Genomic DNA, 16,176 nt, shown 5'->3' on the forward strand with positions numbered 1-16,176 from the left:
CCTCTATTATGAAATTACAATATTTAACAACAGAACTATCAGTAGAATTCAGATGGTAGACCATTATTATTATTGAGGGTGAAAATCACAATTTTCCATAACCTGTCATCAATTCATCCCGTACATAAAGAAAGATTAACTCAACCATGTACAGGAGTGAAGCTTAACTGAAAAGACATAAAAGAATTCAAAAAATGTAAAGGAACTTTGTCAAAAATTAATCAGTCTCAGAAAAATCAAACTGCAGATGGTAACTTTGAGAATGAGAATGAAATTCTTCGTGATATTACTAATGTGCCAGTTGGATGTTACAGACAGTAAAAAACCGTTCGAAAAATGTTTTTTAGATATGGTTGGACCACTACCATGTTCACAAATGGTGACAAATAGTTTATTAACAGTTCAGCACATGATTTAACAAGCCATGGGCAGGTACATTTATTTCAGGTTCAAATCAAGAAGCTGTAACTGAGTGGCATCATTTTGTAACCAAAATTATATTATAATTTGGAATACCTGATATGCTTAGTCACAGATATTAAGTCATTTATTTTTGTTGGTGATAGTTTTTAAAAGTTTTACTGCAAGTATTTAAGGTTTAATTTGATCCAAACAACAAGTTACTTTGAAGAGTCAAACGGAGCACTAGAACGCTATCATAAAGTTCTAGAAGAATATTGAAGACACTTCATTAATATCTCTCAAATAGAATGGGATAGTCTGTTCTATGCAACATTTATGGTAATATTACACACCTTACACTGCTACACAATTTACTCCATTAGATACTTTCTTTTAATTCGGACATATTCCTAATTCTCAATATTTAGACTAGTAATATATACATTTTTATTTTCTTATGGTTAGCATACCTAAAGTCAGTTATAAGTATGCTGATTAGGTAAACAATCTGCTAAACAAAAAATGCAACCATTGGCTCAAACAATTACGTCTTAATTATTTATTAAAATGTCTCAAACATATCAAAAGCAAATAAATTACGTTTGGTAGATTGAAACATTTAAAATGGAAGACCATTGACTGAAATGGAATTAAACAAAGCAGATACTTTTACGACGAATCAGTTCGACGTGGGGCAAGAAGTAAAAAAACTTTCCGCCTTATGGATTGGTCCATACTCATTATAAAAAATATCTAGATGTAAATTATACAATTCAAAAAGGGAAAAATAAACATGGTATTCATGCAAATATCATAATATTATTTTTTTTGTTTTGACTAATCATAATCAATCTGTCAACAACATAAAAACTAGAATTAAGGGAATTTTAATTAGCTTATTATTACAATATATATTTTTGTTTTAGGGTTAATTTATTTATAATAATTAATTTTATCCTAGCAGTAGTCCATCAGGAATACAATATAACATGATTTATGACTTGAACTGTTTCCATTTTGTAATGGTCAATCTACATCAGTTGTGTCTAATCAATCGAATTACAAATTATTTTCTGTTAATTATGGAAAACTAGTAGGTTTTGTACATTTAGAAAAAGTTAGTAATAAGTTATTAATTATTATTAAGTAAGTTTACTACAGATTTATATTGTGGAGAATGCTCATGCACTGGTGTGATTTGTCAGTTAGGCCTGAAAAGTTCTAAATACAACTTTCGAAAAAAAATTGAAAAGAACTATAATAAAAATAAAAAAAAGAATTGATCGGTCATAAGTCATTGTTAGTAAGAAAGTATACAAAAAAATTAAAAGGGTTGGTATGCAATGTTTCTCGGAAGAAGCAATGAGATTAAAATTAAAGGTTTTAGATGAACATATTTGCTTGCATACTATAATTTTAAAATTTATCAAATACATAAAGACGAAACTTCAGTCCTTCAACTTTTAAAAAGAACAACAAAAAATTGTTCAATCAACAATAATTAATTTCAACAATACTATTGGAACTTTAGATTTTAACGAAAATTTATTAAAAATAATATAAAAAAGATTAAATGATGAATTAAGTGAAAGTCAAAGAAATTATTTTCATTTTACCATATAAAACCAGCATAGAAGCAACACGTCACTATTTTAAATATCGATGCTAAATCAATTGCTAGAAATCATGGCGATTACGAATGCTATGGATAGTATGAATGTTTGTTAATTACACCCCTCAATATTAGCAGTTTATGAGTTATTTACGGAAACACAAGATTACTCCCGAATCTCTACCTCATGTATAGGTAATTTCCTGTACCATTAGATATCGCTCAATGCATATCTCGTTCTAAAGATTATCGAGTTGCAAGTTTATTTCGCAAACATATACAAAACGATATGTTATAGGCATCCCTTTTAATTGAAACAAATTTATTATATATTTCCCTCAAATATCATTCCATTCTTATTTATAATATACATATAACCAGATACCTTTGACATTGAACCCTTATGGAACTAATATAACCATTGAATATAAACTTTTAATTTACACTGTCGGAAAAAATATATTAATAAGATAGATGGTTGCTATGGTTTTCAAAAGTCAACCTTTGAACTGCTGAAGAAAAAAACTGCATTTATGAAACCAGAGGAATTATAGAGGTAAAAATATAGTTTAATGTGGATTTAAAAACCCGTAATGCGTCGTCCGCAGATTTATGCGAAGTTTTATTGGTATATTTCAAAAATATCATACCTCATATCTGTGAATAAGATTGGAATAACAGAACAGATAGAGCACTTTTATTCGGACTACATACCAGTATCACTTTGGTTATTTTTAAATTCAACCAGAAACTCTTACGATATAATGTAATAACAAAAATTCACGTTTAAGTAATACTATTTTTTTAAGGTAGTCTTCACTAGATGAGATGAAGTTGAGTGAAACGCGCATCTTTAATAGCAAGTCATTATGGAATTTGCGGTTTCACGTCCTTGGGGAAATATTTGATTTTACACCAACGACATTAGTGATAATTGTTGAGACCACGATTAAAGGAAGAAAAAAATAAACATTAGTGAAATATTTTCTCAACGAACATTATAGGAAATTAATAAAGCACATCCCCGAACTTAATGTAGCGAGCCATAAGCTAGAAGATATTGAAAAGTTAGGTGCATGAAATTCTAAGCAAAGGAAACTTGTTCGACAATTTTACATCACCAGCATAGTTGAATGTCCTCATATCTTAGCTCTTCTTGAGAAAATAGGTTTTTATTATTGATAAATTGTATACAACTGATGGTACTAACAAACAGAGCTGTTGCGGAAAGGTTCCAAACTTATGCATCAGAGTTAATCATGTCTCTGGAACAATCTTCTGTGAAATAGTGATAGCCTGTGGTTTTCATAGGACTTTCCGCATATTAGCCAAAACTTTAGAAATTATATTATTAACTATGAAGATCCCTGACATGGGTGAGCAATTTTAAACATACATTACTTATTTAATAGAAAAATTGATTTATGTTAATGTTACAGACGACCTGATTAAAAGCCAAAATTAATACACTGGGATTTGATACAATGGAGCAGCTGCAACAGTTATAAAAAAAAAATGTTAGTTAAGTTAGAATGTAAGTTAGTTATAATTAGTAGTTAAGACTTGTCCAAAACTGTCTAAAGATGACATCCATCCAAAAACTTTATCAGAAGATGACTTTTGGTCAGAGCCATCTGAGTATGTTCTAATAAATTACATTAAGTTAACATTTGTTTTGAATGTATATCAGTTTTTTACCTGAGAATCTCTCACTGCAGGAGCTGTTGTGAATATATAAAGACAATATGGTTCCAACTATGGCAAACCTGTGAGACAAAGTATAAAATATGATTTTTAACCTTTATTATGTCAACACTCATCAAAATTATGAGCTACAAGAATACCATCAACATTAAAATTCTTCTCAGAAAGACCAGTGATCTAGGGAGGAACAGAACCATTACCTTAAAAGATGAAATTTTGAAGTTTAGTATAAATATTTGCATCATTTTAGTTTTCCTTTATAGTTTATTACTTTCAGATTTTTTTTGTCGTATTTCTATTTACTTGGGGAATGAGTCATGGCCAATAATTATGCAAACCTACCTGAAAATATTATTAAGAAATAGTAGGGTACGCCCGTGGATTTCGGAGAGGACATTCTCATAAAAAGCACGGTCTAATCTGTCACATTAAAAAGCCACACTTTGGTGTCGCTGAATTTCTCTGTGTGACAATTCATGGATATGAATATTTAATGACTGCAAATTGAACCAAGAATGCTCTGAAGTAAGTTAAATACAGTTTGTTCTATAGACTGATTGTTACTAAGAGTATGTTTATTCTATTCAAAGTTTTAAAAATGATGAGAAGCGCTTGTGGTTCTAACGATCACCCAGACTCAAGGCTTTTCATAAAAAATGTAAAGAATAATAAGCACCTATTCAGTGGTCAAACCACCTCAAAGGTAGTAATATCGAGGGTTTGGACTTGAGAAGCGACTACAAGAATGGTGACGACGGTCGTTAAGTCAGAAGATCACGACAATAAGGATTACAAATAGTTTATTAACATAATTATGGAAAGTGGATATTTCTTTAATAATACTTTTCAGGATCCTTTAGGGAAAGTGAACTATTATGTTTGTCGAAGAATCAAGACCTATTTTTGCAGTCTTTATAAGCACACACATTGCCACCATCTCGTCTTTTCCTGCTACTCGTGTCCTGTTCGGTACGGTATTCATATTTAACAATTTACAAATTAGTACGCAACAAAAAAACGATACTAAAATTAAACCTTAAAAACTTGTTTTGTCGTGATAAGTTTCTGGTTATGTTGCCCGTTCAAAAGCAAGTAGGATTTTCGAAATGTGAGAAGTGCCTGCAACATATCGAAAACTGTAAAACACACTTTAAAAGGGAGATGCAAGAAAACAACTAATCATATTTGTTTAGGATTTAAGCCTGATTAGCTCAGCTGATTGGCGTCTAAAATATTAACAATAGAATCAACAGTCCTTTGATTGGTTATCAACCAATCAGGTACATCAAGAGACATTGTTTGAGTCATTATTAAAAATTGGAAGATAAAGCATATCTTTTTTTGTTGGGTAACTGATGAACACAAAGAACAGCTGGGACATTTCAATAACAGATTCTGACATTATCAGTAGAATGCAATTTATTTGCAAACAGGCGAATAATGGCGGGCTGTTCAGGAAAAGAAAAAAAATGAGGGGTTAATATACAATCTTTACTCTGTAGTGGTAGTAGTATAGGCTTACAACAAAATTACTCAAAAAATATTTATTTGGAATTTAGAGCAATGTAAATATGCAAATCAACACAATTAAAGAGCTATAATCCAATAAACTACTGTATCAATATCAAATATTTAAATAATATCAGAGATGTTTGTTTTGAAAACCTAGATCATATATACTGTGTTTAGTGTGTAAAAAAGTTCTAATTATAAAGGTGTCCAAATTATCTTTCATAGGCAAGTAAAAGCATTTAGTTGTTTTTTATTTATATTAAGCCACTCTGCATACTTTCTGGTTAGATTTCCTAAGAATATTGATATCTTCGTACAGAGTGGCTAAATATGTATTTTTTATATAATTTAATTTTTGTGACATTAAATATAACAGGGAATTGATTGTTGAAATATAATGCATAAAAATATAATTAAATTTTTTTTTAAAATTAATGTCTCAACTTGGGCGCGGACGATAAGTCCTCGACAAAGATAGATAGAGTAGAATTATTGCTATGAAAAATACACAAAAGAAGATAAAATAAGTGTGATATGTAATTACGCATGTTTGTGACATCTTCTATAGTGATTTATGTAGGCTAATAAGTTCAATAATCATAATTTACCTTGTATAACTTGCATTTCAATTGATTTCAAAATCACCGATCAGTCTTTAAAAGTAGAGATACGGAAAATCCTTGGCAAAGAATATCCCAAGATCCTTGGGTTTAAAGCTGGGAAAAAATATAAAACAGTTAATGTAACACCTGTTTCGGGTACATAAAATAAGGAAAAAAGACCTACTACACGCAGAAACTGTCTTGTGACAATTTCTTCATGTTAATTAATATTGCTGAATAAATTATTAAAGCGTTAACAAGGGCGTTTATACCAAAAACATTCAATAATTATAAATTTCAGCCGATGTATCAGAAACAATCTCCCAAACAACATTTTATAACTTCATAGTTAAATGGCGCCGATTTGATCAGAGGCCTCGGGAGCTGACGCTGACACAGACAAAAGACAAAAGAACAGGACGCCGACGTGCATAAAAAAATGTTCCGTAGCAGAAATTGACAGAAATCATATAGAAATATTCAGATTTTTGTCTAGGACAGTCCAGAAGAGGCCATGCTTTCTGCCTGCAGAACCGCGCCACAACTGTTTCCAATTTTCCGGTTTACTGTCACCCCCTAGGATTGGCGTCCTAAAATCATAGGTTAGATTAGATAAAACTAACGTTGCGTAGATTTTGAGATTTTATCTGTTTATCTTTGAAATCGATCAACTAAGTCATTCTATTTCTTTTGATATTATCAGTGCATTGCGAGAAAAGAACCTAAACTAAAAATTTTACATTTCCGTATTAATATACGTTACTTATATCCATCTTATATTATTAATTTATTTTCAGAAAATCTTGTTTATTTTTCAAAGAAATATACTTGGCAACAGACAAAATGGGACTTGATGGGACCTTTAAATTTTAATATATCTGCGTCTCTCTCGCGAAATTTGACTTCTTTGTTCACTGTCGTCTCTTGTCTTATCTACTCTTTGGTAATGGTGTGGATCCGGTGGCTGACCTTGAAACGAGTTTTTGCTGCATATAGTCACAGACACTACGCATGCGTACATCTTCGATGTTGCCAGATTGCAAGTTATTTTGGAAATATTTTCAGTAGAAAACAAATATGTGCATTTCAGTGTTTTTTTGTCAAATATATACCGTATGATCGAAAAAACGGCATTCAGTTGGTTGGGAAATGACGATTGAGGACATTTCCAATATAAAATGACAGCGATCTTCATTTCATAGTCATCGCTGACGCTATTTTTTTTCAATCATAGTACGCCCGGTATATTATTTATATTATTATTTTAATATTTCGCACAACACGTGAACGCTTATTATGTATTTTCATAGTCAATAAAATTAAATAGGAATAAAACACTAGATTATTGTAATTAATCTAATTGCTCTAGATTATTATGCTACGTTTAAAAAGGGCTTTATTAAAAATTCGGGAAATTAAAAGGGATGTGTCCAAGTTTTTTTTTTAATTTTTAGCAGTAGCTCCATGTCATGTTCATAATAGTTTTTTTAACATTCCATCAAAACTACGGAGGCCTTAAAAGGCCTTTTAACCTCCGTAATTAATATTGTAGAATCAGCTTCAGCAACATTAACAGTTACCTTGTTTAATTCTGCTTATACATATATTGCATTTTTCTGCTACCTTAAGATTTCTCTATTCTTACACCTAATTTATGTGATTTTCTTAGCATATATGATTTATAAACCATATTTTTCCTAATGGAAGCATGGAATAGGATATGCAAAATTAAGATATTTGAACATTTATTTTCCAGACAAAGCATAATATAGTATTAAGATTAAGACATAACAAATATTATAAGAAAGATCTTAATATAAATCACAAACTAACTAAGTCTTAATTTGGTCTTGTATAAACACAGGTATTAAACTAATAAGATCAAAACTCAACCTTCACCATATATTGTCAAGATCTGGCATTATAGGAAATAAGAAATTACAGTAGATTAAGAAAAGAATATCAAAGTACACGATATTAAATACTGTAATGTATTCTACGACACAAAACCATCTCCCTTCTAAAGAGAAAAAGATAAAACATAAAGCTTATTTTAGTCTTATCGAAATTTTCGATAAAATATATGTCTAAAATTGCTATTAATCCACTAAACTTGATATTTTTAAGAAATTTTGATACAAACATTATAATCAAACTATATTATATTAGTAAAATTATAGGTAAAATCAGAGTAAAATGTTACCTCTATCTCCCATTGACGTAGTATTGTTCTATAAGACTCGTCATGGTAGTACTCACTACATCAGCATATAATCAAATACCCATCTTAAATTTATGGTGTAGCCATTAATTATTTAGATTTTAGGTGATATGGCGCCGTCGTAACGACGCTTTTCGATTTCCAGTGTAATTCCTATTGGCTGAAATTTTGACAGATGAATTTGACAGATAAAATTTCTGACAGATGAATGTTTCAGCCAATAGAATTACTGGAAATCTATTCAAGGTCATTACGCCGTTACGCCGATACGCCGTTTTTAGGATAGTGTCGCTGCACCCTAAGAGAAATGGTTACAATCAATTTATTATATTATGATACTACCGTATGATCGAATAAAAACGGCGTCCAGTTGGCTGGGAAATGACGATCGATGACATTTCCCATATAAATTTACATATAAAATGACAGCGATCTTCATTTCATAGCCATCGCTGACGCCGTTTTTATTCGATCATACGGTAGTATAATACTGAGAGATACTACTAGGGTATATTAGATATCTCGGATTGAAATGATCGAATTCGCCGAATCGATTCGAAAGTCCGGTATCGATTCATTTCTTTCAATGCATTCACACAAAGAATCGATTTACAGATGAATCGATTCAATTCTCGCCATCTCTACAACTTTCAATGGTCTAGCTTCTACGTCCCACTAGTCAACTCGCATACCCAACAATGTTGCCATTTGTTTGCTTTGTCCTCTAATTTCGCCCCTAACTGCTAACCAATTTTTATAATTTTGTCCCCTAATTTCGTAGTTCTGCACATGTATAAACGATAATCGGTCGAGTATTTCGCATACAATCTATGCGAAAAAAAAGAATACCCCATCAGAGACTAACCAACGCAATTAAAACACGCCTACGGCGTATTTTGATTGCTATTACCAACAACTGTAAATAAATAAAAAAAATAACAGCTGTAAAAAAAATAAAGGTATACCAAAATAAAAAAGTTTGGTTAGGACACGATTCTCGGACCTCTCGTTCCCGAAGCGACAGCCGACGGCCTTACCCACAGCCTTACCAATGGATTATGGAGTGTAGAAGTCAATGGATCCACAGTCCACCGCTGCTCTTGCAATTTACTTGTGTCTTGTGTCTAGCCCTAGCAGGCAACTATTAAGCCCGACCAATTTGGCTATGCTATATTCTAGGTAGGCTTGGGTCGTTCGTGAATGAGTCGTTCAAAACGAACGACTCACCTGCCTGTGCCGTGAATGAGCGGCACTTTGTAATCTGCGTTCATCGTTCAATCGCCGCAGAGCGAGCCACAGATAACAAACAAAAGAGCGAGCTGAAAGTGACAGAGACGCGTGTCGCCGCAGCCGTGTTCCGAATGCATTTGCATGGCGGCGCGGCGTTCGGTCAGTGTCAGGGCAAAGAGTATCTCTAAAAAGGCGTGAGTCGACGTACAGTGAACAAAGAAATGGATTTCGCGAGAGAGACGCAGATATATTAAAAAATTTAAAGGTCCCGTCAAGTTCCATTTTGTCTGTTGCCAAGTACATTTCTTTGAAAAATAAACAAGATTTCCTTCTGAAAAACAAATTAATAATATAAGAAGGATATAAGTGGTCGCGGCAGCAAAACGGAAATGTAAATTTCTTAGTTTGGGTTGGTTTAGGTCTCCTTTTTCTCAAGTAAATGTAAACTGGATAATATCAAAGAAACAGAAGACTAAAGTTGATCGATTTCAAAAGATAAAACGGATAAAAATCTGGAAAATCTGACACAATAACGGCGCATTTTATTTATTCTCCCATTGACTCAACTTATGATCTTTAGGACGCTAATCAGCTGTGCTAATCAAGCTTAAAACATAAGCAAAATCTGATTAGTTGTTTTCTTGAATTTTTGGTCTTTTAAAGTGTGTTTTCAGAGTTTTTCGATATAATATCGTTTTGAGAGTTTTTCAGGTTTCCATTTATGATTAAGTTATTCCTGATAAAATATTCTTAATTTTCGTTATTCAATCTGTCAATCGCCATAAAACCACTACTAGTTCGAAAAGATTTTAATGTTTATTAAAATGGTATCATTAATTTCAAACTGCATGTAAACATGTCAATAAACAAATGTTTTAATGAAAAACTAGGAACCTTTAAACTGCATCAACAAAACTATTAATAAAATACTAACACAATCAAACCATAAACTATTTCCTATCTGCATTTCTCATCAAGAAACAATTACTGTTTACATCAAATCAAAGGTTGAACTGGTGGGATAAATTTGTTGCTGGAACTTCTATTTTTTGTACAATAGTTCTAGGGAAGATTTATTTTAGCAGCTTATATGTTTCTTCGGTCGTGTATGCAATTCAAAAAGAACCACATAATAAAACATTTCTTATAATATCAACTTATCCAGTGGAATTCTATTGGCTGAAAAAATTCATCTGTCAGAAATTTTATCTGTCAAATTCATCTGTCAAATATTTCAGCCAATAGAATTACTGGAAATCGATTCAAGGTCGTTACGCCGTTACGCCGATTTGCCGATACGCCGTTTTTAGGATAGTGTGGCTGCACCCTCAGAGACAAAATCGGTACCAAGCAGCATGTAAACAGGGAGCCGAGAGCCGAGGAGCCGAGCCGTCCGGTCCGCCGTCTCATTTTGATGCAGGTGTTCTTTTTAAATGGACCGCGTAAGTGATGACGTCACGGCAGCCATTTGTGTAACATTTTTGCGTTAATTAATTATCTTGAAATTATGACTTAAAAATACCATATGATCGAATAAAACCGGCGTCAACGATGGCTATGAAATGAAGATCGCTGTCATTTTATATGTAAAATTATGTTGGAAATGTCATCGATCGTCATTTCCAAGCCAAGTGGATGCCATTTTTTTCGATCATACGGTACTTCAATGTGTTATTATTTTTATATTAAACTGAACATACACGTACATCTTTTATTTAATCCATTTACGACAGCACGGCACGGCGGCCGTTTGTTGGAGCGTCATCGTTCAATTGAACGACTCAGTGTGAACGACTCCTTTTAGTGAGCTGAACGAAGTGAGCGCGCTCACTAAAAAGAGTCATAAGACCCAACGCTAATTCTAGGCCTTTTATTTTTTAATAACCTTGATGCTAGGCCAGAGATATGGAAGTGGGAGAATGAGCTTCGACGAGTGCGCATCCAAATTTTTGTCGACGGCAAGATGGCAGACATCTTCCAGGTCTCGCTGTCAGTTCCCCTCTTTAATTGACATCTGTTTGTTTTGTTTTTTTTTTTTTTTTTCGTTTGTGTTGTTATCCTAGCTAGGTATATTCTTTGTTGTTATCTAGTTAAAATTTATTATTATCTCAATTATTCTAAACACTAATTCAAAAAGGCTTGTTGTATATTGTCATAGTCATTCTAAGAAAGCTAATACGCCGGGAAAAATGATTAGTTTTCATGTGTAAGTTTATACAACATAATCGTGTTTACAGATGATCCAAAACTGTTTATTTTTAGTTTTCCTAAAGGCGATTTGTAAAAATCGTGATTGTAATGGGAATGGTCAAAAATTAGTGTATGATGTGGCCATTTAAAGAGGATGTTTTTATTACGTGTGGAGGAAGAAGATACTTGGAATCAATGTTCGTGCTGCTGTAAAACAGTGCACTCTTATAGTGTCCATGAAAGCACAAGTTCAAGTGTACCAGAAATATGTCAAATAAGATTGGTCCTTACTTGACAAGAAGATTATTTGGAGGAAAAGAAAACATAAGATAGGGTATATTTTAATCGAACAGCGAAGATTTAACATTTTTATTGTAAAGTTTGTTGTAGGTAGTTGTAGTTTTGTCCTAAATATTTCTAACATTAGCAGCAACAGTGTTCAGAGTGTCAAGAGGAGGAGAATTCAGTTAATTAGATTTATGCACAGTTACAGGTATGAAGGCTTTTTCAAACATAGGATCGAGTTCTATAGTCAACATTTTTAGTATTCCTACAACTGTAAAAACAAGAAACATTGGACTGAAAAAATGGCAAGATTTATATAGGAAGAAAGGGTATTATGCCAATAAGAAAATTAAATCTGTAGGCAGAAGTTTCTTATTTAAAAACTGTTATGGGGCATATATTAATTTGTATCTGTGCCACAAATCACTGAGAAAAATCATATAATATTCATAATTGTTAACGAGATGATATTTAAAGAGTGTTAAAAATGAGACTATTAGTCATGAAGCTTACAGTGTTACTTTGTTTCAATATTACACTTTTATTCTTGTAAAATCTATGATGAAGTTCAAAAGCATTTTGCAATGGCCTTAAATTGTGAGTTGTGAGCCAGGATTTATAGTAAAGGTATTTGATGCAATGAAACTTAATCGGTACCTTCCAGTATGTATTTTAGTAAGGGGATTGTCAATCCCATGTTTTTAAATAGATAAAATACAGGCCAAAGTTGACAATATTACAGTTGAGAAGAAACTATTTTATCTTAAAAAAAAATTTCTTAAAATTCTGAGATCATATAATCTAATTTTCTTAATAATAAATTAGGTATATGTACATACAGAATTTTGTTATGGACAAATAAGGATCGACAAGCTTCTTTTGTGCAAAAAATAAATGATTTTTTCTAGTATTACGACAAACCATAATGTGTTTTACAAACTTACCGGTAACAGTTTTTGTTTATAATAAAATATTTAGGAATAATTTGGGTTGTTTATCAATATATTAATGACTTGAATTTTGACAAATCGAATTTGTATCAAAATAATTTTACGAAATATAAAATTGATGTTCTATTACAAGATTGAGTTTTTATTGTCGACAAAAACCAGGATAAATACTAATAATAATACCCTTAATAAAATCAATGATGTTTATGTATTATGAAAATATTTGTTAGAGGACATGTTATGTAACAGTTTTTGAAACATAATTTGAAGGGACGAATAAAAAAAATAAAACAAAAACATATTTTTTCTAGGTTTATATTAAAAATACAAGGTAGATAATCATCAAAAATAATTATGAACCAAATGTTTTTTATGAATATACAACTTGAACAAAAAGTTGTTTAGAACAATTTTTACCAAATTTGCAAAAATTTTAAATTGAAACGCGTAATTCAGTACAAGTAAACATGAAATATTGTAAATACTTATTTAATATCATTTCGAGTGTTTTACGACGAAAAGGTCATCTGTCCGTAGCGTCTTTTGTCAGAATATTCGTATATTTAGTGTATTATATACCAATATTGTACGCAGTTTTGAAACTGATAATTAAATAAATCATATTAATGTTAACTAACCATATAAATGATAGAATTTCACTAAATTTAAATTGCCCCCCGTATGGTTGAAAACAGCAAATTGATATTTGATTACTTATAGATTACCACCTATATACAAAATGACACGAAGACCTGGAATATGGCGCCCAACTTGATTAGACCTTCTGCGCATGTTGACGCTCATTCTCTATCCCTTCTATTTCTCTGTGCTAGGCGTACTTTCCGCCGTTCATAAAATACAGCGACAACAAACGGCAACATGGTTGGGTATGCGAGTTGACTAGTGGGACGTAGAAGCTATTCCTAGAATGGTTTGTTTTTAACTTTTTAACCTCAAAAAGAAAAATTGAAATTTTCATCTACCTCGTTCAACCTCATCTTTGCAACCTTATCATTTTCATGTTCTTTAAATATATTTTTCTTCAGAGTCTATCATAATATGGAAAAGAAACGTAGGGAATATAGAAAAAAAATAAAAGTATCATTTGATGAAGAAATAATTACAAAATATAAAGCGGAAGAAATACTTTCCGAACAAAAAGTTATAGAGCAGAATAATACAGATGCTTCGTTTATTAAAATTAATAATGATCCAGTTCAAAATCAAAAAGGTAAAAAACGAAAAGTAGCTCAAGTTAAAGTCGGCGAAAATATAAATTTTAAGGATAAAGAAAAAATTAAAGACTCCAAGGAAAAACGTAAATCTGCTGAATTAGATAATATAGTGACAAGTAAAACAGAGCCTGAAGAGCAAGAAAAAACAACTGAAAAAAAGGAATCCATACGCGCCCGAAAACGAGAAAAACATGCCCAACTTTTAGAGCAAAGAAAATTAAAAGTTGATTTACAACTCCAACAAAATGCTCTAAATTATTTATCTTTGTGGAAACATGATAGATCAGAATGGAAATTTGAGAAACTAAAACAAATTTGGTTACAAAAAAATCTTTTCGATACGAGCAAAATTCCTAATGATTTTTGGGAAACAACTGTTAACTATTTTAATGGCGCAAAAGGGCATTCTAGACAAGAAGTTCTAGAAGCTGCTTTAAAAATTGTTGACCGAGAGGAGCAATCTGACCAAGATCTAGATAATAGTGAACTTCAAGAACAGTTAAGGAGAGCCAGAAATATTATACAAATTTTACAATAATCTGTTAATTTAGTGTGAAATAAATTTCTGAAAGTGTAAAGGAAGTTGAACTTATAAATAGGTATAAACTTTTGAAAATTAAAATGTTTATATGTTTTATTAATAAATTCTGGATGTTATAATTACATTTAAAATACCGTATGATCGAAAAAAAACCTCACCCAGTTGGCTTGGAAATGATAATCGATGACATTCCCCATATAATTTTACATCCAGGGTGGCGCACCTCATTCGCCTCCGTTGATTATACGAAAATGAAAAGATATAGAAACAAAATAGTTTATGGGTATATGTGGGGAGGCAATGTGCACAATTTAAAATTATTATAAAATATACAGGGTGTTTCAGAACTAGATCCATACCAAAGTTATATTTTTCCTTATGGAACACCCAGTATTTTATTTAATTTTTCTTAGGCCCAAAAAAAGGCATACATTATAAGGGTGAAATATGTTTAAAATCTTTGGTTTTTGAGATATTTAAAGATATTTAAATATACATGCTATCAGCGGCGGATACAGAAGGGGGCCCATGGGTCTTCGGCCCCCCTAAAAATTGTAAATTGAGCTAAATATTAGGCTTTTGGGTTAAAAATGGCGCCCTAAAAAGCAAATTCTATATTACTTTTGATTTGCCCCCCCCCCCCCAAAATTCCTGTATACGCCCCTCCATGCTATAATAGAATAGATTATTAACACCCTGTACATTACTTTTCAGAATTAATTCTTATGCTGAGTTAAAAATAAACTTTACTGAAAAATGATATTGCTTACTTAAATTTATACAGGAGTACCAGAAATTGCTGATTATTTTAAGGATTAATTTTATATAAATACTTCGTTATTTCAAATGCAACACCCTGTATTTTTTTTAAATAAATCGAAGCAGGTTCAAATGCTCTTTCAAACTGTATTAGGGTTTCCTATACCTATCTAGCTCAGATATTGAATAAAAAGCGATTTTTCAATAAAATTGCAATCAGGATGGCTGGTGTAGCCATGGCAATTTCCTAGTAACAGTAGCTATTTTCAAAATCGACATTAGTGTATGGACTTTATTGAAATTTATAACAGTTTGCTTTTGTTTAATTTACCTTCAAAGTTTAATAAGCAAGTACTTATTATTTTATCAAGAAAAATAAAGAAGTACCTAGTTCTTTGATTTATATTACGATGACTTTTAGATATATTGGATTTTCTAGTAAAGAGCTAATTAAGGCAGTAACTATTTACAAAATTGACATGATTTTATGGACATTATTATTTAGATTTATATGACAGTTTACTTAATATTACCTACAATCAACAATAGTTTAATAAGTAAGTGGTATTCATTATTTTATCAAGGAAAATAAAGTAGTACCTGCTAGCGGCGAATGTTACTAATGATTTTTATTTTGTGAGAAAAATTGTCTCTTGACCTCAAGGGCTCATGCTCAAATATATATAGGAATCTTCATGATAAGCATTCCTTTGAAAAACTACTTGTCCCATTTCGCAGAGCTGGTAGTGTAGTTTATAAAAAAAACCTATTAGGCAGAAACCTGTCGCAAGTGAAGAAAATTAATTTGCCGTAATTGACTTTTATAGAAAATCCATATATCTACAAGTCATTGTAAAATAAATCAGAACTAGTTCTTCGTTTTTTTTAACTACTAACGAATAATAAATATATTATATTATTATAGGTAAGTTA

The 16,176-nt window shown here is 31.5% G+C and overlaps 1 protein-coding gene across 1 annotated transcript; it reads left to right on the top strand.

Annotated features, from left to right (window-relative positions):
• Nucleotides 1–13,507: 13,507 nt before the first annotated feature.
• LOC115878756 (uncharacterized protein C7orf50) lies at nucleotides 13,508–14,608 on the top strand. Its single transcript, XM_030895349.1, has 2 exons — nucleotides 13,508–13,639; nucleotides 13,755–14,608. Exon 2 carries the CDS (start codon nucleotides 13,768–13,770, stop codon nucleotides 14,479–14,481), a length of 714 nt encoding a protein of 237 aa, XP_030751209.1. The 5' UTR covers nucleotides 13,508–13,639; nucleotides 13,755–13,767; the 3' UTR covers nucleotides 14,482–14,608.
• Nucleotides 14,609–16,176: the final 1,568 nt, after the last annotated feature.

Source organism: Sitophilus oryzae, unplaced genomic scaffold, assembly GCF_002938485.1.
Source record: "Sitophilus oryzae breed Bouriz unplaced genomic scaffold, Soryzae_2.0 scaffold_1063_pilon_pilon, whole genome shotgun sequence".
NCBI classification, from domain to species: domain Eukaryota; kingdom Metazoa; phylum Arthropoda; class Insecta; order Coleoptera; family Curculionidae; genus Sitophilus; species Sitophilus oryzae.